Source organism: Planococcus citri, chromosome 5, assembly GCF_950023065.1.
Source record: "Planococcus citri chromosome 5, ihPlaCitr1.1, whole genome shotgun sequence".
Lineage (NCBI taxonomy): Eukaryota > Metazoa > Arthropoda > Insecta > Hemiptera > Pseudococcidae > Planococcus > Planococcus citri.
Genome location: NC_088681.1, coordinates 48,214,268 through 48,235,232, shown reverse-complemented (window position 1 = coordinate 48,235,232; position 20,965 = coordinate 48,214,268). Strand labels below are relative to the sequence as shown.

The window sequence follows — 20,965 nt, the reverse complement described above, 5'->3', positions numbered from 1 at the left end:
GAACGTCAACCGTCAAATGACCATTAATCTTTCAAAATAGGTACGCTGATAACAATGTGGCATTATGTCCGTAGCTATTTCTACGTCTAATACTTCGTACTATACCTAATTTGTATCATTACTCAGCTCGTACTATTTTTTACTAAAAATGAACTTTGCATCTTTCACCTTTACACAACAGCTGATAATTAAAACGTGTACCAAGCTTTGTTGTCATTTTGAATTTTTCATCGCTATCTACGAATTACCTGTTGAACATGTTTGTTTATCTTACCTTTATCTTGCTTCTCTTCGTATTGTTCGAATAATTCTCTACTCGTTGAATAACATTCTTCTCTCGGGATTTCTAGAAAACAGAACAAACCTTCGAATAATATTTACAAATTGTTAGGGACGAACTACCTATACCTACAGAATCACAATATTTTTCATGCACCCAATCCCAACAGTTTTATCCCAACACCATGCAAATACATAATAAACATGCACCGTAATCCCAATAAAACACCGAAACCGAACTCCAATAAGAAGTTTTTATTACAGAACAAAATAAGGAAAAAACACCACACACACGATCCAACTTTGAGAAACGATATACTCGTATATTGTCAGAGCACGTGTACCTACGTTTCAAAAAACACAATGTATTATAATTCGACAATAATAATCGTGTATTATGTTTCGATTAACATAATAAATCAAGATCACAGATTTAATCAAAACATAGTAGGCGAACGTACACATCGTTCATTTCGATATATATAATCGTCGTCGTCGTCGCGCTGCGATCAAAAATTAACCTTTATTAACGAGTTTATATATTCAGTCTTGAGAGAACAAAAAAAATACCTTTACGAACAATGATGTTCGAAAGAAAAAGGAAGATAATAAAACTAACTAAATAAATAAGCAACAATGACTACCGAGTTACTATCTACGTTCGATACAGCATAAACAACAGAAAGAAGAGAGAAATTATAAGTACTGTTGTGCTAGCAATCTTACAAAGAGACAGAGAAACGAGCAAGAGAGAGAAAAAAAGGACAAGAAACCTTAATAACAAACGGAGGAGTAAAATCGAAAGAAAAAATAACACAACTCTATACAACGGAGCTCGATGAGTTGAAGAAATTGGAAGCTTCGCGTGATTATTGAAACTGCATTAACGGCTGCTGGGTTTCGATGTATACACTAAATCCGGATACATGTCGTCAAAAGTGATGTACGAACGACTTCACAAAAGAACATTGGCTTTTACAAATTTGCTGCATTCTAACATGCTAAGTACTTCCCATTTTGCTCGAACATCATGGCACTGATTTCGTAATCGTATTAAATAACCGCTTACCCCACCACGAATCTAGATCGAATGGTACGAAATCTGGAAATGGAAAACGCATACCGATCATTACTCTAATGAATATAAATAACTCATTTACCAACGTTGTCAAATGCCTAAGATATTCCAATTCGAACGTGTGTACGTCTAGACACAATGAATTTTTAACACGGAAGTGGCAATTAACAGGTATTAATAAACGTACGTCTGCTGTTATTACCTTTTAACTGGCTATTCGGTTCATTAGCTTGATAATATACGGTCGAGGTACCATTTTCTGTAACATCGAAAGAAAAAAATAAATACGAGCAACTATTTCACTGACTAACTCGCTGACTCGTTCAGTCGAGGGGTTTTTAATTAAACCAAAAGAGTCGAGCGTTAATTATTTTAAAATATACGCCAGTGTTACGCGTCATTAATAAATGTCGTTATGACGATAACATCTGGACTGGGGCGAGAGAGCGGGGATCGTTAATAACTAATAAAAATCGGTACTAACTCATGGATGAGCCTTCCTTTGATTTACACGTTACTGAACTCCAGTCTGCGAAAAAAAAAACAATATGTAATTTGAATATATAAACTGGTTTATTATAATAATAAAGGTAATTAGAAATAACTGTCGGTACGTCTTAAAAAAATTTTTAAAGCGATTGCGGTTATTCGAGTAAAATACTGCGAAATACCTACCTACGTGTTAAAGAAATATTGGAAAGGTTTCAAAAACGCACCTTTCTACAGCGAGTAAAATGAAACGCTTCAAATGCTACACAACGAAACGTGTCGGAATGTCTAAACCGTTCGAATAAGTCGTAAAATAACTCGTCAGTCGTTAATTATTTTAAACAGATAACAAAGTCTCAGTCACTAGAGAGGTATCACCTAACTAATTATTAGAAATACAAAGCTGGACAATGGGAAAAAACCACTGCAATGACAATAATCTTTACTAAAGATTAGACCCAGCATAGCCCATTCAATTCAAACATCACCCTCCCATATCCATTAATAATATTAATGGTATTCATTTTTCATTCATTCAGTTCACAGGGAGATAAGCTATTCATTTAGAATCAAGGTAGGACCACGAGAGTAAATTATCAGTTATTATTGAAAAGCATCTAACCATCTGATGAGTGATTAGATGATTTCTCTTATCGTAATTGGAGAAATGAATTATTTGAAAATAATCAGGAATCTCATAATTAAAACGTTTTTGAACTCATTTTCTAAATGCAAACAGATACCTAGTTGATTTCAATCGATACCTACACAGATTTGGAGATAATCGTCGAGTAATTCAGAAAAATCCAAACAATTCGTACGAAAAATGAAAACTGTTTCTAAAACTTTTTTTTAAAAAAACGTGATTTTTTTTCAAAAAGTTGTAGTTTTATTTTTCTGATAAAAAATCTGGAAATTTCAACCGTATAAAAAAAATAAAATAAAAAAAATGCCTAAAAATTACTCCATTTTAGATTAAAATTTAATACCTATCCGAAGTGGGTATTTCAAAAATTAATTCGAAAATTTCAGATAAGTATTTTTTACAATAATTTTTGAACGAATATTTTTCAAATTCATTTTCATCCATCTCCATGAATTCCAGCAGACGAAAAAAATAGGAATAGAAAACATCGAGTTTTTAAAAAAAAAAAGTCGTCGCCAAGCCTACGAACACCACGTTGAATGTCTCCATATTTCATCATCCTCAATTCTCAGGTACCAAGCTCTCATCGCGATGCACGTGCAAAAATTTTTTAAAAAACGTGGAAGAAGAAAGATAAATGACTACGTCATTTTTTGGAGGAAAACGAGTGAGACTAAGATGAATTATTGCAGTTCCGTTGCTGCAAACCCATTCTTAGGCCTGTAACACACTACTGCGATGCAATGCGATGCGATGCTTTCAAAAACGTAGCATCGCATCGCATTTCAACATAAGACAACACACTACATAATATATCTCCGTGGTGTGCATGTTTTCAACGTTATCATGTACCCATCACCAGAATTAGATTAACAATTTTGATCTTGTAAATAACGTAGAAGAATCATAAATTTGTGGTTTGTCACTAAAGAATAATAGTGAGAACTGTATTTCCATTGTAGGAAGTAATTTGGAAGTCAAATTTTGTGATCTTGGCCAACTCACTTGCACTTCAATCATTCGTCTGTGTGCTTAATATTCTCAAGTGTTGCTATTATTTTTCAATAATACTTATGTGATGAAGAAATCTTTTCAAAAAAGAATAGAAAATAAATCACAATAATAATTTTTTCGTTCATGTACTGCTAAAATTACAAGTGCATCTCTCTTATCAGATTATCACAATTCGTGGAGGTAAAATCAACCAATCACAGGAAAGCATCGCATGCGACGTCTCAGACTTTTGTACATCAACTACAAACCTTGCTACGCGTTGCAAGGATTTAGCCTTCTGAAAAACGTCCCATCGCATCGCATCTCATAGTGTGTTGTCCGCCATATACTTCAATGCAACTAACATTGCGATGGGACGTTTGAAAATGTTGCATCGCATCGCATCGCAGTAGTGTGTTACGGGCCTTAATTGGTACATTAATTTTAAAATTTTATAAATTAAAACGATTATTTGAACGAGTTATTATCAAAGTCAACTCAATTGATAATGAAAATCAGCCTTACCCATTCGCATTGAATGAGTAAATTTCTCATTATCAGTTTCTTATGCAAACCTTGTTCTTATTCATCGTGAAACGAAGCGTAACGTACAATTGGATTAAATTTTCAATTCAACCAACACCGACTGCCTTATAAACCTCGTTTATCAACAAATTAATAAATCGTTTAAATAAATTGATTCATTGTAAAGCGAAAGACAACGCTAAATGCATCTATTGCATTGAATACCCTTAAGTAGGTAAGACAAATTTCCCCACAAAGAAGCTCGTTATTCGATACGACGAGAACGTAATTAATTTCTTCCTGTTATTCGATCATTATAATATCAATTTATCAATCTATATCTCATTTTATTAATATAAGAATAACCCAATAATATTATAATTGATCAAAAAAAAAAAAGTAAAAAAATAATTACGTATTTTGCATCGAGCGAAAATTTAGATCAAATAATTTTAAATAAAAAGGTAAACGCACAACTTATAACGGTGAGTAAAATCAAAGGTCGTTATTCGTAATTAATCATATTTCATTCTTGCACATCCGCATTGATAGCGTAGCTTCGTAAGTAACATGTGCGAATTATCATTCAATATGTATTTCGAATACACAATATTTTTCAAGCAATATTGGTTCTTTGTAGCTAATGGAATATTTTCGCGAAGTAATCTCACCGATAGTATTACTGACGTTTCTTTTTTTCCTTCGTTTTCGCAACGAACACAATGACGTACCTACTAATTGAATAATCATTTATAATACTCACTTTCGGAGACAAACTTGACGATTTCCTCATGTTCCGGTGTTATCGTCTCGTGTGATCTTAGGCTATTCAATTTTTTATTATTTAGTTGCACGAATACTGGTTTATTTGAATCTGATACGACACTACAGAAAGCAAACAGAGAAAACATTCGAATAATCAAATCATACTTTTAAACAAGTACATCGATTTAAAATCTTACTTCAAAGTAACACTCACTTGCTGAAATCATCGTTATACACTAGCAATGATTTTTTAATCTCCCACGAACTATTTTCTGTATGAGAAGGAATTCCTAAACACACGAAAATATTTATTAATCGATTTAGAATACGTAGAACGTGAATAGAACACGAAAAATATAACGAAAATTTAAGTAAAAGGAATGAAAACGATGGTTTAAAAATTATGATGCAATATTTCAGCAAAGGTCAAAATAAATGTGTTTGAAGTAATACAAAATCCTTACCCATTCTCGCTTTGGCTACGAATTTGCTGGGGCCTTTCGATACGGTATACATTTTGTAAATTTTACACGACTGTTCGAAAAATTTCAATAAAATGCTACAGGTTTATCAAATATACCGGAAAAATGATAGGAAAATTTACTTTCACCGCTAAGAACTCTCGAAACACTGCAGAGAAAAACCACCAAGTGCAAGAATGGACCGAACGGGTTTATCACGAAAGTGCCAAGAAAATAAACAACGATTTGCAGAAGTAACTGGATGTAAAGTTCTAGATTAGGGAAGTATACGCATACGCCATTTTGGTTCGACACAACGGATGTAAACAACATTAGAACGTATGTACGCATACAATCTTACGTGTAAAAAATGCAATTTTTTCGATTGTTCGCGGGTTCGGGTGAATTTGTAAGTAGTTTCCAGCTAAAGACAATGAAATTTCCTATCGATTGATGTTAAATTTTTGTTATTTCGCGCAAAATTGACGATTTTCTGAATACTTATATTATCCGATTTTTTCATACTATATGTGTCAACTTTAAACTAAAAATACTCGAAATCTTCAGTGAACACACAGGTATTTTAATATAGCAAAATGTTCGTAATTTCTTCGTCTTTAAAATGAGTGTTTATCGAAAGCTCTACATGCAACCGTTCAAAAGTTGTAGAAGTTTAAAGTTGCGAAAACAATGCAAAAACCAACCGCGGATGGTAAGTATTGAACTTTGAACTAGAATTACTCAAAATTTTCAACGAACACATAGGTATATTAATACAGCAAAACGTTCGTTATTTTATCCTTTTTAAAATGGGTCTTTACCGAAAGCTCTACCTTCTACCGTTCAAAAATTCTTGAAGATCAAAGTTGCGGAAAGTGTTCAAATTGTGTTATCACTGTTATCAGTCACTTAGTGTTGATTGTAGAACATTTTCCGCAACTTTGATCTTCAAGAATTTTTGAACGGTAGAAGGTAGAGCTTTCGGTAAAGACCCATTTTAAAAAGGATAAAATAACGAACGTTTTGCTGTATTAATATACCTATGTGTTCGTTGAAAATTTTGAGTAATTCTAGTTCAAAGTTCAATACTTACCATCCGCGGTTGGTTTTTGCATTGTTTTCGCAACTTTAAACTTCTACAACTTTTGAACGGTTGCATGTAGAGCTTTCGATAAACACTCATTTTAAAGACGAAGAAATTACGAACATTTTGCTATATTAAAATACCTGTGTGTTCACTGAAGATTTCGAGTATTTTTAGTTTAAAGTTGACACATATAGTATGAAAAAATCGGATAATATAAGTATTCAGAAAATCGTCAATTTTGCGCGAAATAACAAAAATTTAACATCAATCGATAGGAAATTTCATTGTCTTTAGCTGGAAACTACTTACAAATTCACCCGAACCCGCGAACAATCGAAAAAATTGCATTTTTTACACGTAAGATTGTATGCGTACATACGTTCTAATGTTGTTTACATCCGTTGTGTCGAACCAAAATGGCGTATGCGTATACTTCCCTAATCTAGAACTTTAACTGGATGAAGCGCATTCGAATCGAATAAATTGGTAATTTTACCGTAATTACAAGGTAATTTTGTGATTTCGCAAAATTTTGGAGAAAAAAATGTAAACATTGGAGATTTTCGGAGATTTTTCAAATTTTGGAACAGGTTTGAGCAGGTTCATTCGTTTGCATGCTTCCAGAATTTTCAAGAACTTAAAAAAAATTCTGATAATTCATTTTTGTTTGTTTGAATTATTTTTTAATTGCTTCGAATAAATGAATTGATTATTGAAAAAGACGTGAGATATCTCACGTCTTCAATCTTCAATCTTCATCATCATCAGCTCAGTTTCAGTTTAATCAGTTGACTTCCATTAAAATTTAAAATTTCACATTTTCACGATGCAATATTCGAAATTCTAATTCAAAATTTAGAAATAGAATACCTGACCTGATTCTCATACAGAAATTAGAACGAATTTCGCTCACTTTGAAATAAAAGTTAAAACACAAAATACAGTCAACACGAATATTTTTAATAAACAAAAAAGAAAAAAACAAATATACAATGAATTACGAATTAAATCCAAGAATTAATGTTTAGTTCCAATTAAGCATACCAAGTTACACAATACAAATTCTTTCTTCCTATACATAAATACAACCATTAGAAAAATGCGACCATTATGTAAAGCTTTAGAATCCGCAACACACGTAAGGTAAAAATTGAAAACGAAATCAAATTCAGAATAATCATTCAAAATCCGTAATAGTAATGAATGTTTCTATACAAAAATTTGATTTTGGTATAGATACTCGTATCCCTATCATTAAAATAATAATCAATAACATATATACGCGAGACGTAGAAAAAAATCTCGTAAAAGAATGTGTAATAAAAATTAAAAAGTTTAACAAACTGATGAAAGATGGGGGGGTCTATCTCGAAACCTGATGTATCGAGAACTTTTAAACGACGCAATACAGACTGAAGTCGGTTGTTTCTCAAATAAACGAATGGAATGTTTTGCAATAAGGCGCAGTATTTTGAATATTGATACGATACACAAATAGACTAGATAGTGAGAAAAGGTATACGTATATTTTCAGGAAAAAAAAACTTCATAATTTATAAAACTTTTAAACAAAGCGCAGCTTGTATCGAATAAACAAAAGCATATTACGCTTGTTTTTAAAATAATTTTTTCTAAAAAAGAAACGTCATTAAAAATTGATGAAATTACGTCAAGTTACAAACTTGTACATTTTAAAGAACGAAATAATTCAGATCGGATAGCTCATTCAACATGAAACTAAAACCCTAATCAATGTTCAGTTCCAACCACCATAATAATGTTTCAGGAGTTCGAGTTTCAATCGAATTACAACCCTATGTTCGTAAACTTTTCATACAAACATTCACCTGATTTTTTTTTATCACCCGCAAGGTAAAACTAGCGAACGTTACCTTATTCTGCACCATGTTTCATTTTGGTAACTATTTTTTCGTCGACTTTTTACAACACTGAGACCTCGCATAAATAACGCACAGCCCTTTGAAAATGCCAACAACCGACTTCATCAAAACTTACAACAAAGGTCGGGGGGTCAGGGTCAGGGGAAAATACGAAGCTTTACAATATGTAACCGATAAAAAGAGTGGGCAAGAATTAACTTCATAAAGCATACATATCTTTACTAGGTTGTTTGTTGGTTCGCTGACTAGTTGTACTTCTGGCAGGAGATGCTGAGGCTGTTGATTGACTCGGCAGATTCTCAGCAGCTGCGGCACGTTCGGCTAAAAATCTATCGAATTCGCTGCTAGTCAACGAGTCTGTTTCTGCAGGGACGCCGCCGGATTGCTACGAATACGAATGAAAATTAAATACGCAAACGTCGAATTTGGGTAAAATTAAGATCGTTTATAAGAAGACGCTTACCTCTTCGAGCCAAGCGGCCATTTCGTCGAAATCACTTTCTCTGTGCATCTGTAAGAAATAAACGTCAAACGTGAGCTTTTCACAAAAAGCAGCAGACTCTACACGGGTGAGTATTGTCGAAAATATGAATTAAGAAGCCATGAAAAACTTAGGTATGAGATATGATGATATGAGATGGTGCAAGACACGATGTGATGGTGAGGTAACATGAATAATGTTATGAGAGAAATACGAGTACAAGTACACAAGCATTTTATAGTGTCGATCAACAAAGATGAGTAACTATCAAATAATTTATTATGATGATTAGACATTAAGATGAGTTAGCAGAATCATTCGAAGCTACTAATAAAAGTAAAATTGAACGAGTTCAGTTCGCATTATATCATGGTAATGTTTGTCTTTTTTAATTTAAAAAAAAAAAATCAACAACCAAAAATTAAAATTAAACAGATCAAAACACAAGCTTTTCATTAAATATACGATTACACGTGCAATTGATAAAGTTAATGCCAAATTTATTTGTAATTTCAATCAACGATTATATTAGGCGTAAATGGCAATTTTCAATTCGAAAATTCTTACCCCGATAATAGGATCCTGAGAACATGTTGAATTTCGAATACATAACAAATCGATAGAGGAAAAAAACAGAAATATAAAATTGCATTAGAACGTGTGGAGAATTCTCTTTTAAATTAAATTTTTGGTTTACGGTCAGTAAGTGAAAAAATTTCAACGGTTGACTTGAAAAAATTAATATCTTGTTCAATAATGGAATCCATAATTTAAAATACACTTTAGCAGATTGTAGAAAATGGTGAATGGTTTGAAAAAACAAATCTTAAGCAGTAAAATGATTCTATCTGCGTAAATCTAGTTTCCAACTTGAGTATTTTGGTTTTCATTTTGTTCTTTGCTTTTGAGTTTTGAGCTCTGCTGATCTACAAAATATTCTTTCTCAATGGATTGAGAACTGATTTACTTCACTTCTTTGGGTTTTCAGTTCCTCTGACTGATTTTGTTTTTCAACGAATCGAGGATAATCAATCCTCAAATGAGAACTCACAGGGCTGGTAGGAGCCAACTCAAAAAATTAAATCATATTTGTGATCAGTACCTTCAAAACGATCGACTCCATATCACGTGACTTTACCCATATTTTCGGGATTTGGCCCCAATAAAAGGGACCCAAGAGGCGTGGAAGTGGTCAGATCCACAAAATGAGATCATATTCATGTTCAACATCTTTTTATGACTGAAAAATATGATTCCAAAAGTTGTAGCTGCCTAATCGAATTTTTTCGAAAATTTTGGCCCCAAAAATACCCTTTTGGATGCGTTTACTCGAATTTGCTCACAAACTGCAAGAAAGTTGACTTGTAATTAGAGTAAACTATTCCCAAAATCTCATTTTTTGACCTTTTCAGGGAAATTTTTTGAAAATTTTGGGCCCAAAAAATACTTTTTTGGATTTGCAGACTTGAAATCACACTTAATCTCCATTAAACAAAACTTATGACTAGAAGAGACGATTCCCACAGTTGACGCAGCTCAAACACATTTTCCGGTCATTTCTGGTCAATTTTTCGAAAATTTTGGCCCAAAAAATACTGTTTTGGGTGTGCAGACTTGAAATAATTCACTAAACTACAGAAAACTTGGCTTGTGACTGAAAAAAAAAAGAATTTCGAAAACTCCAACAGATTTTTCAACCCTCTTCAACAATTTTTTGAAAATTTTGGCCTCAAAAACACCCTTTCGGACGCGCAGACTCGAAATTACCCCCCCCCCCCTCCCCAACTACATTAAACAAAACTTGTGACTAGAAAAAACTATTCTCAAAGTTGCAGCTGCCCTATCACATTTTTCTATTGTTGAAATGGGTCTTGATTCTTTCTCAATAAAACATTGGATTTATCCTGATTACCTTCTTCGACAACATGATCTTTTAGACTGAATGATTCATCATGAGTTTCCTGATAACGTAATGAGTAATTGAAAAACTAGTTAGTATCTCGATATTCTCGATAATGTTTCATGAATGGCCAGTCAATGATTCTTGAATGATTTTTCCTGAAACTATCACGAACTACTGTTATCAATGACTCGCCAATGAATTGGCATCGATATTCATTTTCTCACTTCAATCATCGCAATCATTTCCTTGATTAACCAATTATACACATCGTAAGTTCCGATTGACGACCACAAATCGATATACTCTCAGTTCTCCCTCGCTAATGCCTAATTTCACACATCTTCTCATAACCTGATATGAACTTGAAACACGTAAAAAGCAATTCAAAGCATCGTAACTCTCGATAAATAAAATTAAAAATCCCAAAGCGAGACGAATCACAAAGACAGAAAAGTCCACAAGGAAATAAATTCGTTATTACCAGAAATAAAAAGTAATGTCCAGTTTGAGCGATAAAATCCATTCGTATAAAAATACTCGAAAAACTTACCAAAGAAGGAGGCTGTGAACGATTCTGCGTTGCGGATGCTAAACTTCCGGGTAGTTGATTCGGTTTCAAATTATCTTCGTAAGAGCTGCCACTGCAACAGGAACAGGATCCATTTAGTCGATAAAATTCGCGCGGCAAAAAAAAGGGTTCGTTCACCTTCACCTACTTACCCTTTTTTAGACGATTCGTAGGTTACGTTTCGAGACTGAGCGAACATATCGAAATCATTATCGTTTCTCTTCTGGCCACTGAATTTCGAAGGTGAGCCGTCATTTTTCACATCTGACAACATCGTCGATTAGATTAATACACATTTCACGATTGCAATCGGCAGGAAGAAAATATTACGTACTTAATTCTCTGATATCGCTGATCAGATCAACGACGTCGTCTTTCCTACGATCTCCGTCGTCGCCTAGGTCGATCAACGAAGCGGTTTCTTTGCCGATATCAGGACCGCTGGATAGTGGCGTTAACGTAGCCGATCGATTTTTCTCGTATCTACTGTACCTGTAACGAAAACACCGAATAGCGAGCGTCATAAGGGATGTATTTTTATACCGAAAAGGGCGTCGACCTTATTACGTAAACGTAATACGCGTCGGAAGCGAAACGACATCCGACCCGGGTACTTGCCTCAGGAATAAATTATTCAGTAAATCATTAATACGTAACAATTCGGCGGTAACTTCGTCTTGAGCGAGTTGACTGATTAATTCTACTAATCTCTCTTGCATCGCTTTACAAGTATTATGGAGTTGCTGCGGGAGAAAAAAGTCAACGAACGAATAAACATACGTGGATCATTGATCGAATGGTTTAACGTGTCGAGAACAAAGCATGAGAACTTACGACCAATAATTCCAAATCTGATGGATGCTCCTGGCCCGGTGTCAGCTCTGTGAGCATTTCGTTCAATATAGTCATATTCTCTTGAACGATGTCCAGTTCGCTGCGTAATTTGGCCAGTTGCTCGGGACTCAGACGCAGTGCTCCTTCCAGATTTGTAAATGAGGGTTGAGGAGGATGAACTCGTGTTGGTGATGAAGCGGGTGCGGAATGTTTCGTTATTGGCTGCACTGACTGAACAGACTGTAAGGGTTGAAAACGAAAAAAAAATATATTAATAAGTTATGGTATCAAATATTTATCGATTTTTGTAATTAAATCAACAAAATAAAAACTCAGATCGGTACCTATCTATTTTACAAGATTTCTTTTCAATTCACAATTTTTTTGAAAGGGGGAGGGGGCAACATATTTTTGAAAAAATCAAGAATAACTTCGACATGGCATTTTAACACTGATTGTGAAGAAGATTCAATCACTGAACCGAATTCACTCCTCAAAATATTCATTTTCGGCTCGAAATAATTAATTTGCCAATTACTTTTTTCGTCACTGGAACAATATCGATCACAAAACCCAAACAAATATGGAAAAACATCGCTTCCAAACCTTTAGGAAACACTGCATCATCTCGAAAATAAACTATCGCGATGCTCGTCGTTCAAATTCCCAATCTAATCTACGCTTTCAAGCGGTACCGCGAATAATGGTTCGTTGATAGATAACGATTAGTCTTTTTATACGAAGACGAAACGCAAAACACGATTCTCATTCTTACGTCACGCATTCTAAATACACCAATAACCCCGTCAAGTCGTCAAGTAGCTTACTTTCTGAGGCGTATGAATTGGCGCCATGGCATCCAAATCGGTCATCGGGAACTCGATTCCTTTGGTTTTTAAATCTCTGTAAATCTGCACCACCGGTGACATATCTGGTTGATTGTAGAACGCATCGGCCCAACTTTGAATTAAACTGAGTACTTTTTCTTGTACTATCATAGGGGGATCGTTTTTCGGTCCTGAAATATTCGCAATTAACATTAACGATTCACGCTGTTTAATCATCGGTCACAGTAGGACGAGTCGAAAGCCAGCGAAAGCAAAACAAACGCTTACCGATTAGTTTGACCAATTCTTGAACGAAATCTTTACTGCAGACTAACACGTGAAATTTTCTGTTGCAATTTTTAACGCAAGCTTCGAGTAGCTGGAAAAATAATAACGAGTGTTAACAACAACACGAATGTCGAAAATAGCGTAAGCAGATGATGGTAATCGAAGCACGAAGAATTGTTCCACTTTTACTTTCCGCCGTCGTCTTACCGTAACGTCAAACGCGTAATAGTAAACAGGAACAAACGCATCTAAGCGTGTTTCCATAATTTAAATCAATGCCCAAACAATGGCAAGTTGTACGCGCCAATAAGGGTCGTCGTTCTTGTATTTATTTTTCTAAACAGCGTGAAGAATTTCCCGCGAAGCCATAAAAACTAATCCAATTTGATAAATGACTCACTGTCAACGTATACAACACTGTTTTATAATTTTTCGCAGCGTTTTGCTGCAATCGTTTACGAATCGCTCGGACAGCGTCTTTAGGACCATCTTCGGTCGCATTAATCAAATCGCATACTTCTAAAATCAATGCCCAGTTTTCTGAAGCGTGATTACTATCTGTTGCCTCTTCTGTAACACAAACGAATATATTAGTATTACGCAAGTTGACATAATGTTGCCATCGTCACAAGTTGTAAAGAAGAAACGTAATAAGGTGTTGCTCCTAATACTTATACATAATGAATTAACCAATGAAATGTACAACTGAATGACTCAACCATTCGAAAACATCTGTTGAAAATGATTAATTCGTCTTTACCTATTTTCTGGCCGACTCTGGTAGCGAACGGATTCAAGTTCAATCCGACATTATTGAAAAACGATGCCATTTCAATTCGAATCGCGAATAAACGATAAATTAATACTTTTTTTCACTGCTCATAAAAAATTACGACTGACGATTTACGACAAACGTACGTAGGTTACGTTTCAAATTTCTACGATATTTGCAGTAGTTTACTTGAGAAGAGAAATAAACAAACTATTGATAAATAGGCGTGTACGTTGGCGGGATCAAGGGCATAGAGAGGGGAAAAGAGGGGAAATGTTATGAAATCACAGGAAATTTTCATAAAAAGCACATATTTTAAATACTTATTTATACGCGATTTTTTCTTGTAACTGAGAGTCGTACGTGTTCTTGAATACTCATTTCACCGAGAAAATTGTCAATTGCGAGGAATTTAAAAGAGAAACGAGAAACATGAAGGAAAATTCGATTGTTTTTTTGTTCTCTTGTTTTGTTTGTTTGCTTATCACAGAACAATGCAAATAGAACGGACATACCGATAAAATACAAATTTTTATATTACTTTTTCGCAATTGATTACGTTGAAATAAAATGATGTTTTTTATTTTATTCGCTATATTATTAAGCACATAGTTGAAATTCTATCTATACTTTGCCCAGAATGCAGAATATATTTCAAAAAACAATACAATCTAATGATCGGTACTAGAATTTTTCGTAGAACGGAACCGTTCATTTTACGTCTGTGCTGCGAAAATGTAAATCCAATGTTACCCCCTCGAACTACAAAAAATGTAACATTTGTTTTTTTAATCAGTAATCAAAAATGTTATCGGCTTTAGATAACACAACTTTCTGCAAATTAAGATTAAAAATCTCACTATAAAATGAAAAATATAAAGCCGACGTTACATTAATTACAGATCAATTTCATAACGAAGGTCATCCCCTCAAAATGGATAAGTAAGTGCTACTTTTTAATCGAAAATCCGTCATGTTACTCATGTTTTGGCTCACCCTTATCATATTTTTCAGCTCAAAAACCGGTGATTTAACATGGGGACATTTAGAAGACACAGAAGTCTTTGGCCGAAGAGCTGTCGAGGACGATTACATCGTAGTCGACAAAGAAACCGCATCTAAAAAGTATCAAATTGATGCCGAAGCTAGTCATTGTATAATCTACGCGAAAAGTGATCGGATGATATTCGACGTGTATTGCTGTCGAGCTGTAATTCTAGTACGTTATTTAGAGTTATGTCGAAACGTATTAGGTAACAGTATTCATGAGTGGTTGTTTCGCAGATGCATATGCGATTCGATGGTTATATTGGATTTCCTGGCGGTTTGGTTGATCCGGGCGAAGACGACGTTGCCTCTCTGAATCGTGAACTTATCGAAGAGTTGAATTTAGATTTATCTAAGCACAGAGTCGAGCCTAAAGATCACATCATTTCACATTATAATACCAAAAATAAATTACTGTTGCATTTTTACGGATTGGAAATCAATTTGAAGGATATGGAGGAGCTTGAGAGACGTGCTCTTCAAGCTAAAGATCACGGAAGTGAGGTATCCATTCGTATCAGTTTCACTTTTTTATGAGTGTGCTGAATAGCATTCGTTCGTCTAATTAGTAGAATATTTATCGATCTTTCAGGTATTAGGAAATATCAGAGTTCCTCTTTATACGATGGGTGATGGAGTTCGAGGTTTCCCAGTATTTTTACGAAACCAGTTCATCGGCAATGCCAGGCAACAGTTGTTATATACTCTTGAAAAATACGGTATTATGAAAAAAGATGAAATTGAGAGAGCTCTTCATGCTTTTTGAGTCGTTGAAAATTCAACTTTTTGACATTTCCAATTTAGGTTTTATTTTGTAATTCCACAATTTGTAATTTGTATCATTGTTATGCAGCGAGTATTATTAAAATTGTTATTCGTGTATATTTCGTTGATTTCTATTGTGATGAAGTAACGTTTTGATTTTGAAACGAGTGACTGAGTAAGTTTAATAAGGTACTTTGATGGTCTATTGGAATTATTTTTGATTTTTTGGGGACTATTTTACATTTTTTTCTTACATCTCAGAACACATCAACTCAAAAAGTAAAGAGATGTATAAAGGGTTATCTTCCATGAATTATTTCTTTTTTTTTTTCAATTTGAGCACGAAAAATACAGGTTGATAGAGGGCGAGGGCATATTAATTATCAATTACCTACGAAGAAATGAAGTGAAGAATAGAAAAGACAGAAAAGTACTTTTCTGTTTCCTCCCCGGAACAACATTTTTCGCGGTATTTTCAAAGCAAACAATGCACATCTGATAAGACGTGATAAAAAATCCATTCCACATTTTTGTTGCACAAATTTATTTGATTTTGAATTTTTAAAAATGGAAATATGTTTAAAACCCGACGAACCGGTCACCGAGGACAATAATATCAATTATATCCCGTGTTCCATTAATTTCAATGGCAAGGCAAAGGTATCATCGTATTTTAAAGAAACAGCTGGCACAGATGGAGGTAATTTTTCATGTCTTGATTTGGAAACTTTTCAACCATTTTCATTTCAAACTTTGTATTTATCGTTTAGAAAAGCTCGCCTCATTTAGAGGTAGACCATTACATGGCTCTGAAGTGAAAATACCCGAAGGATATTGCGGTTATGTTCTGAAAAAACAACCCGAAGACTGTGATTCTTCAACGAAATGTTACAGTATCGAGCAAAGTTTCAAGAAATTCGCGTATTGGAACTTAGATAAGAAACCAACCAGTAACGATGCGATTGTCTCAGCTTTGGATTGGTTTGATATTTCTGACGCTGTAAGTACTGAAAGATTTTTCAACTGAGAAACTCCTCGATGAATTTTTCTAACGTTTGTGTTTGTTTCAGTTACATTCAAAAATAGAACCTGGTTTAAAGAACGGAAATGGAGTCGAGTCGTGATTGAATTATTTGTATTTTAATAGCATTAAGTAAAAGTTTTTATATTTTGTGATCTTTTAAGTAAAAAAAAAAAATTACATTTAAATTAAAATAATCGTAATTCAACCGCTTTTATTTACATCGAAAGATATCTCTTGACATTCGAGGTTTCGTAGATTCACAATTACACAGGAATTAGTTTGGAAGAAGGATGGAACACAAATTAAACGTACACTGTAACCTGAAAAAAAGAGGAAATTCAAATATTCGATTTTTTATCATTAATTTAGAAGCAATCGAATACTTACCATTATCGTACTCTTTTACTTTAGTTTGGAACTTGGCTTGATTACTAACGAAATAAATATGGGGTCTTTCTTTCAATATAAATGGATCACGATCAGAGAATGGGTAACAAGCTGCAACGATTGAATCAAAATTAAATCTTGCTCGATGCAAAATGTTCGATTCGATTTAAATGATATAACTGATAGATTACCTAGAGTATCGGGAGCGGTAGGAGCTAAATGACCCCATTCCAACGTCCTCTCCAAGATATCCAGCGGATCAGTGAGCGAACTGTAACGTTGAATGTCTTCGACAGGCTGTCCCGAGGTTCCTACAACTAGACGATTCTCGACTCTAAATGCGTGAGGGTTTGATACCGAATGAAACGTGGGAAACGCAGCAGACTAAAATCACACAATTGAGAAATAAACTACATATACAAATAAGTAGAAAATACTCAAAATTTGATGGTGAAAGGTTTACCTGTGGGAATAAACATTTGTGCAAAGGTTGCTGAGGTAAAGTATGAGTAGTTGGGTCGAATTCACCGGGCATTACATCAACATCGATGCTTCCCTAACGACACAATCAAGAGTTAAAATCAGTTCATCAATAATCTAGGTCTAGAAAAGATAGAGACAACGGTCACAAACTTACAAGAAGCTGAGAAATTACGTAATCAAGTTCTTTGACAGCCTCGACGTCTTCCGCATTATCAATAATAGCGCCATATTTCGGTTTCGTCTGAGCCTTACTTCGGATACAATTTCCTGTCGAATCATCAACCGGAATACAGTAACTTCAGAGCCAAAAATAGTCATAATAAGGTCTCAATTCACTCACCAGCAATCAACGCGTGGACAATTTTCGACGGATCAAAAATCAATTCATTTAATCCAACCCATCCGGTGATCCAATCAATGAGTAATTGTAAAGATAACGACTCCCTATTGATAGCTAATTCTATACCTCCCATTAGAATTAAGAACCTGTGAAACAAACATCAAAACATTAGTACAACGAAAGATCGATTATTATTTCACTTAATCTGAATAGATCTCACTTGTCTTCGACTGGAGGAGGTAAATTCTTAGTACACGGTTCGACCTCCGGCCAACAAAAATCTTCCACCTCGAATACACCGTTATTCATCAGTTTACCATAGACAGCAACGACACAGCCGGTGACTACCTCGTGTACGTTCATTTTACCATGAAGAACAACTCTTTGAGTTTCATCTTCAAGAATAAGTTCGTCTTTATCGGAAACAAAATGTGTACGAGCTGGCGGAGGAACTGTTTGATACTGTAATGAAAAATAAACTCACTACGTTAACAATACGCTTCATGTAGATTTGAGAATACTTATCATATTTGTGAGATAATTTGTTCACCTGTTTGCTGACTTCTTGTAAAACACTCGGTTTTAATTCTTGATGCTTGTATAAAGTTCCAATAATGACGCATGGTTCTCCTTTGACATTATTTAAAGACATCAACGTCTGGGCTGGTTTACCTGCAGATTACTCGCAAAGTTAGCGAACAGAATACGGTGTTAGGAAGAGCACAGCGTAATACGAATAATTACCCCATTTCTTAGGAACAATTTTTTCCAATTTGCGTCTCGCTTCGATAATACGAACGGTGTAAATGCTGGCGAATTGCTTGTCGTAGCTTCTGATGAGCAGGCGAAAACGTCCTGACAGATCTTCATAATTGGATGGGTTTCGGATACGTACGTTTTTATTTGTTTCATTCATTTCAACGACCATTATGGCGATGAAATGTTGCCGGTATTTATTAGTAACTAATTCAGCACATCACAAGAAAATTAAGACGAATTTTACGAAGTAAAACAATGAATATTTCACCAATTTCACCGGAAAAAAGTTTCTTTCACTGATAAGAAAAATTTCGCGGCGCGCTTCAAACATCCCAAATTTTTCGTTTTTTCGTCAGGCCTGGTTTTTGAAAAAATTGCAGCGCACTCTACTGACGAAAAGTTGTACTAAGAAGCGAAGTTTCGCCTGGCGGGCTCTGCTGAGACAAAAAAAAAGTGTTCTTGATTGAGCCCAAAAATTTATGGATCTCGCGGGCTTAAAATTTCTTATCATCAATCAGAATGAATAATTTTGAATTTTGAATTCATTTTAAAATAATTTCCTGCGTGTAATTTGAATTAATTGTCCAATTTAATACTCTCTCATGTTCAATAAACCATCTCAGTATGGAAGGAAAAATGTGAGTTATTTTATCCCTGTTATATTTTGTCATAAAGTACCAGATTATGTTACATGAAATTTTACTTTTGCTCAGGTTCTTGTGCGACAAATGCGACCGAAGATTCCAATACAAAGCGAATTTATATCGTCATAGCAGCGACAAACATGGTAAAGGGTTACGTCTTCGTGAAAAAATACCTCATGCATGTGCATCTTGCGAATTTAAATCTTATCGAAAGAAAGAGTTGATTCGTCATATACGAAGAAATCATAGCAGTTCCACTTCCTGTAAGTCTGTCGATTCAGCATTCAAGTAGATCATCATCAGCACTTTATCAATTTATGCTCTGATATTTCTGTTCACAGCACTAAAATCCCGTATGAAATGTCCTCTGTGTGATACTTACGTCATAAGTTACCAGTGTCTCTATCAACATATATCTCAACTTCACAATATTCCTATTGAAGAAGAGGAATTAGAATTTAAAAATGAAACTGGTACTAGATTCGATAGATTTTAATTTTCATCCAACGTCGTATCATTTAAACGATTCTGTCCGACTTTATTAATGTTATTCTTGACGTTTCAGAATTTCTAACTTGGAAAATGAACGTTGAAAAAGAAACACAAAATCACTACAGAGCTCAAAGAGGTGCACGAAAAAAGCAAAACTGTTTTTTACGCGAATACGTGTGTCATCGTTCGTATAACCCCTCATACGTGGTAAAAGATACAGAACGTAAAAGAGCAAAGAAGAGTCCTGGAAGTAATAAAATGGGAGCGGTGTGTCCTGCTAAAATGGTTGTTAAGATTGAACCAGATAAGGTCTTGGTGAATTTCGTTCGCTGTCATGTCGGACATTCTCATGATGTTATTCGGATGAGGCTGTTTGACCACGAGCGTGCTGAAATTGCTGGTATGTTCAAAATATAGGTGTTCTTCAATTTTAAGTACATATTAATCTCAAAATTTTCATCTTGCAGAAAAAGCGAGTAGAGGATTAACTGTCAAAAGAATACTACAAGAAGCAAGGGAAAGCGTTGATCCAAACAGTAGTGAACGAATGCGTAACCTTAAAAGAAAAGATGTTTATAACACAATTCGAGATTTTGGAATTGATTATGCCAGAGCCAAAGCAAACAGCAATGAAACTCTCGAAACAACGGAACCATCAGTTGAAAACGAATACGAACAGATCCACGAACCGATAAATTCAACCCATGATGACTCTTGTATGCGCCATAAGATCGTCGAACCAGAAGCTCAGCTCATCGAAGCTTCAATTACTGGTCCAGAAGAATTAAAAGAAAAACTTCAACTAATTCTGGGGTTAGTCGATAATATACCAGAAGATAATATCGAAATTGTTTCAAAAAAACTTGACGAGATTATGGTCTATTTTGCTAATGAGGATTCCAAAGAGATCTCAAACTGTGAAACGAGTCCGCACAAGATGCCTGTAATAAAAACGCATGAAAAATGTGCCATTCCTCTTGAACCAGCTCAGGAAGAAATCTGGATAGAAATAGGTATTTCCGCTATTGAGGAAATTGAAATAGGAGATATGTGATTTATTTAAACTAAAATTACCATTTTTATAATAAGTTTTGTAAGTTCCTTATTAAAAGTTTATTCGAATTTTA

General features: G+C 34.5%; 6 protein-coding genes across 8 annotated transcripts; 3 read left to right on the top strand and 3 right to left on the bottom strand.

Annotated features, from left to right (window-relative positions):
- Nucleotides 1-519: 519 nt before the first annotated feature.
- LOC135848113 (MAPK regulated corepressor interacting protein 2) lies at nucleotides 520-5,454 on the bottom strand. Its single transcript, XM_065367902.1, has 6 exons — nucleotides 5,240-5,454; nucleotides 4,990-5,065; nucleotides 4,774-4,895; nucleotides 1,842-1,886; nucleotides 1,560-1,616; nucleotides 520-1,381 (listed from the first exon to the last, which is right to left on the bottom strand). Exons 1-6 carry the CDS (start codon nucleotides 5,289-5,291, stop codon nucleotides 1,308-1,310), a joined length of 426 nt encoding a protein of 141 aa, XP_065223974.1. The 5' UTR covers nucleotides 5,292-5,454; the 3' UTR covers nucleotides 520-1,307.
- Nucleotides 5,455-7,262: 1,808 nt separating this feature from the next.
- LOC135848102 (TOM1-like protein 2) lies at nucleotides 7,263-14,328 on the bottom strand. 3 transcript variants are annotated; one of them, XM_065367883.1, is made up of 12 exons: nucleotides 13,886-14,328; nucleotides 13,526-13,695; nucleotides 13,126-13,216; nucleotides 12,838-13,028; nucleotides 12,011-12,250; nucleotides 11,795-11,919; nucleotides 11,511-11,668; nucleotides 11,329-11,440; nucleotides 11,159-11,249; nucleotides 9,273-9,287; nucleotides 8,688-8,735; nucleotides 7,263-8,609 (listed from the first exon to the last, which is right to left on the bottom strand). In XM_065367883.1, exons 1-12 carry the CDS (start codon nucleotides 13,953-13,955, stop codon nucleotides 8,424-8,426), a joined length of 1,497 nt encoding a protein of 498 aa, XP_065223955.1. In that variant the 5' UTR covers nucleotides 13,956-14,328; the 3' UTR covers nucleotides 7,263-8,423. The 3 variants fall into 3 exon arrangements, with proteins under 3 accessions (XP_065223955.1, XP_065223956.1, XP_065223957.1); XM_065367884.1 differs by lacking the exon at nucleotides 9,273-9,287 and having other exon boundaries at nucleotides 13,886-14,318; XM_065367885.1 differs by lacking the exons at nucleotides 13,526-13,695; nucleotides 13,886-14,328 and adding an exon at nucleotides 13,333-13,510.
- Nucleotides 14,329-14,680: 352 nt separating this feature from the next.
- On the top strand, nucleotides 14,681-15,826 carry LOC135848109 (U8 snoRNA-decapping enzyme-like). Its single transcript, XM_065367897.1, has 4 exons — nucleotides 14,681-14,839; nucleotides 14,912-15,116; nucleotides 15,182-15,448; nucleotides 15,537-15,826. Exons 1-4 carry the CDS (start codon nucleotides 14,832-14,834, stop codon nucleotides 15,708-15,710), a joined length of 654 nt encoding a protein of 217 aa, XP_065223969.1. The 5' UTR covers nucleotides 14,681-14,831; the 3' UTR covers nucleotides 15,711-15,826.
- A 341-nt stretch (nucleotides 15,827-16,167) lies between these two features.
- LOC135848114 (ribonuclease H2 subunit C) lies at nucleotides 16,168-16,933 on the top strand. Its single transcript, XM_065367903.1, has 3 exons — nucleotides 16,168-16,409; nucleotides 16,480-16,709; nucleotides 16,780-16,933. Exons 1-3 carry the CDS (start codon nucleotides 16,277-16,279, stop codon nucleotides 16,831-16,833), a joined length of 417 nt encoding a protein of 138 aa, XP_065223975.1. The 5' UTR covers nucleotides 16,168-16,276; the 3' UTR covers nucleotides 16,834-16,933.
- Nucleotides 16,828-19,020, bottom strand: PolD2 (DNA polymerase delta subunit 2). Its single transcript, XM_065367893.1, has 9 exons — nucleotides 18,688-19,020; nucleotides 18,494-18,615; nucleotides 18,164-18,405; nucleotides 17,944-18,089; nucleotides 17,758-17,870; nucleotides 17,584-17,676; nucleotides 17,312-17,504; nucleotides 17,121-17,231; nucleotides 16,828-17,053 (listed from the first exon to the last, which is right to left on the bottom strand). The coding sequence occupies exons 1-9, from the start codon at nucleotides 18,869-18,871 to the stop codon at nucleotides 16,935-16,937; spliced, it is 1,323 nt and encodes a 440-aa protein (XP_065223965.1). The 5' UTR covers nucleotides 18,872-19,020; the 3' UTR covers nucleotides 16,828-16,934.
- Nucleotides 19,021-19,161: 141 nt separating this feature from the next.
- Nucleotides 19,162-20,965, top strand: LOC135848107 (uncharacterized). Its single transcript, XM_065367894.1, has 5 exons — nucleotides 19,162-19,340; nucleotides 19,416-19,609; nucleotides 19,688-19,819; nucleotides 19,912-20,238; nucleotides 20,306-20,965. The coding sequence occupies exons 1-5, from the start codon at nucleotides 19,327-19,329 to the stop codon at nucleotides 20,890-20,892; spliced, it is 1,254 nt and encodes a 417-aa protein (XP_065223966.1). The 5' UTR covers nucleotides 19,162-19,326; the 3' UTR covers nucleotides 20,893-20,965.

Bases quoted from the DNA above. Each gene is read 5' to 3' on its own strand.
- LOC135848113 (XM_065367902.1), bottom strand. From the start codon at position 5,291: ATGTATACCGTATCGAAAGGCCCCAGCAAATTCGTAGCCAAAGCGAGA. The intron at 1,887-4,773 runs GTGAGTATTATA...TTTTTTTCGCAG, and splicing joins CGTCAAGTTTGTCTCCGAAA to ACTGGAGTTCAGTAACGTGT. The intron at 1,382-1,559 runs GTAATAACAGCA...TTCCATTTCCAG, and splicing joins ACCGAATAGCCAGTTAAAAG to ATTTCGTACCATTCGATCTA.
- LOC135848102 (XM_065367883.1), bottom strand. From the start codon at position 13,955: ATGGCATCGTTTTTCAATAATGTCGGATTGAACTTGAATCCGTTCGCT. The intron at 11,920-12,010 runs GTAAGTTCTCAT...TTTCTCCCGCAG, and splicing joins CAGATTTGGAATTATTGGTC to CAACTCCATAATACTTGTAA. The intron at 11,669-11,794 runs GCAAGTACCCGG...TTTTCGTTACAG, and splicing joins CTGAATAATTTATTCCTGAG to GTACAGTAGATACGAGAAAA.
- LOC135848109 (XM_065367897.1), top strand. The intron at 15,117-15,181 runs GTACGTTATTTA...GTTGTTTCGCAG, and splicing joins GCTGTCGAGCTGTAATTCTA to ATGCATATGCGATTCGATGG. The intron at 15,449-15,536 runs GTATCCATTCGT...TCGATCTTTCAG, and splicing joins CTAAAGATCACGGAAGTGAG to GTATTAGGAAATATCAGAGT.
- LOC135848114 (XM_065367903.1), top strand. From the start codon at position 16,277: ATGGAAATATGTTTAAAACCCGACGAACCGGTCACCGAGGACAATAAT. The intron at 16,410-16,479 runs GTAATTTTTCAT...TTTATCGTTTAG, and splicing joins AACAGCTGGCACAGATGGAG to AAAAGCTCGCCTCATTTAGA. The intron at 16,710-16,779 runs GTAAGTACTGAA...TGTTTGTTTCAG, and splicing joins GGTTTGATATTTCTGACGCT to TTACATTCAAAAATAGAACC.
- PolD2 (XM_065367893.1), bottom strand. From the start codon at position 18,871: ATGGTCGTTGAAATGAATGAAACAAATAAAAACGTACGTATCCGAAAC. The intron at 18,090-18,163 runs GTGAGATCTATT...TTTGTTTCACAG, and splicing joins CCTCCTCCAGTCGAAGACAA to GTTCTTAATTCTAATGGGAG. The intron at 17,054-17,120 runs GTAAGTATTCGA...TCTTTTTTTCAG, and splicing joins AGTAAAAGAGTACGATAATG to GTTACAGTGTACGTTTAATT.
- LOC135848107 (XM_065367894.1), top strand. The intron at 19,610-19,687 runs GTAAGTCTGTCG...TTCTGTTCACAG, and splicing joins TCATAGCAGTTCCACTTCCT to CACTAAAATCCCGTATGAAA. The intron at 20,239-20,305 runs GTATGTTCAAAA...TTCATCTTGCAG, and splicing joins CGAGCGTGCTGAAATTGCTG to AAAAAGCGAGTAGAGGATTA.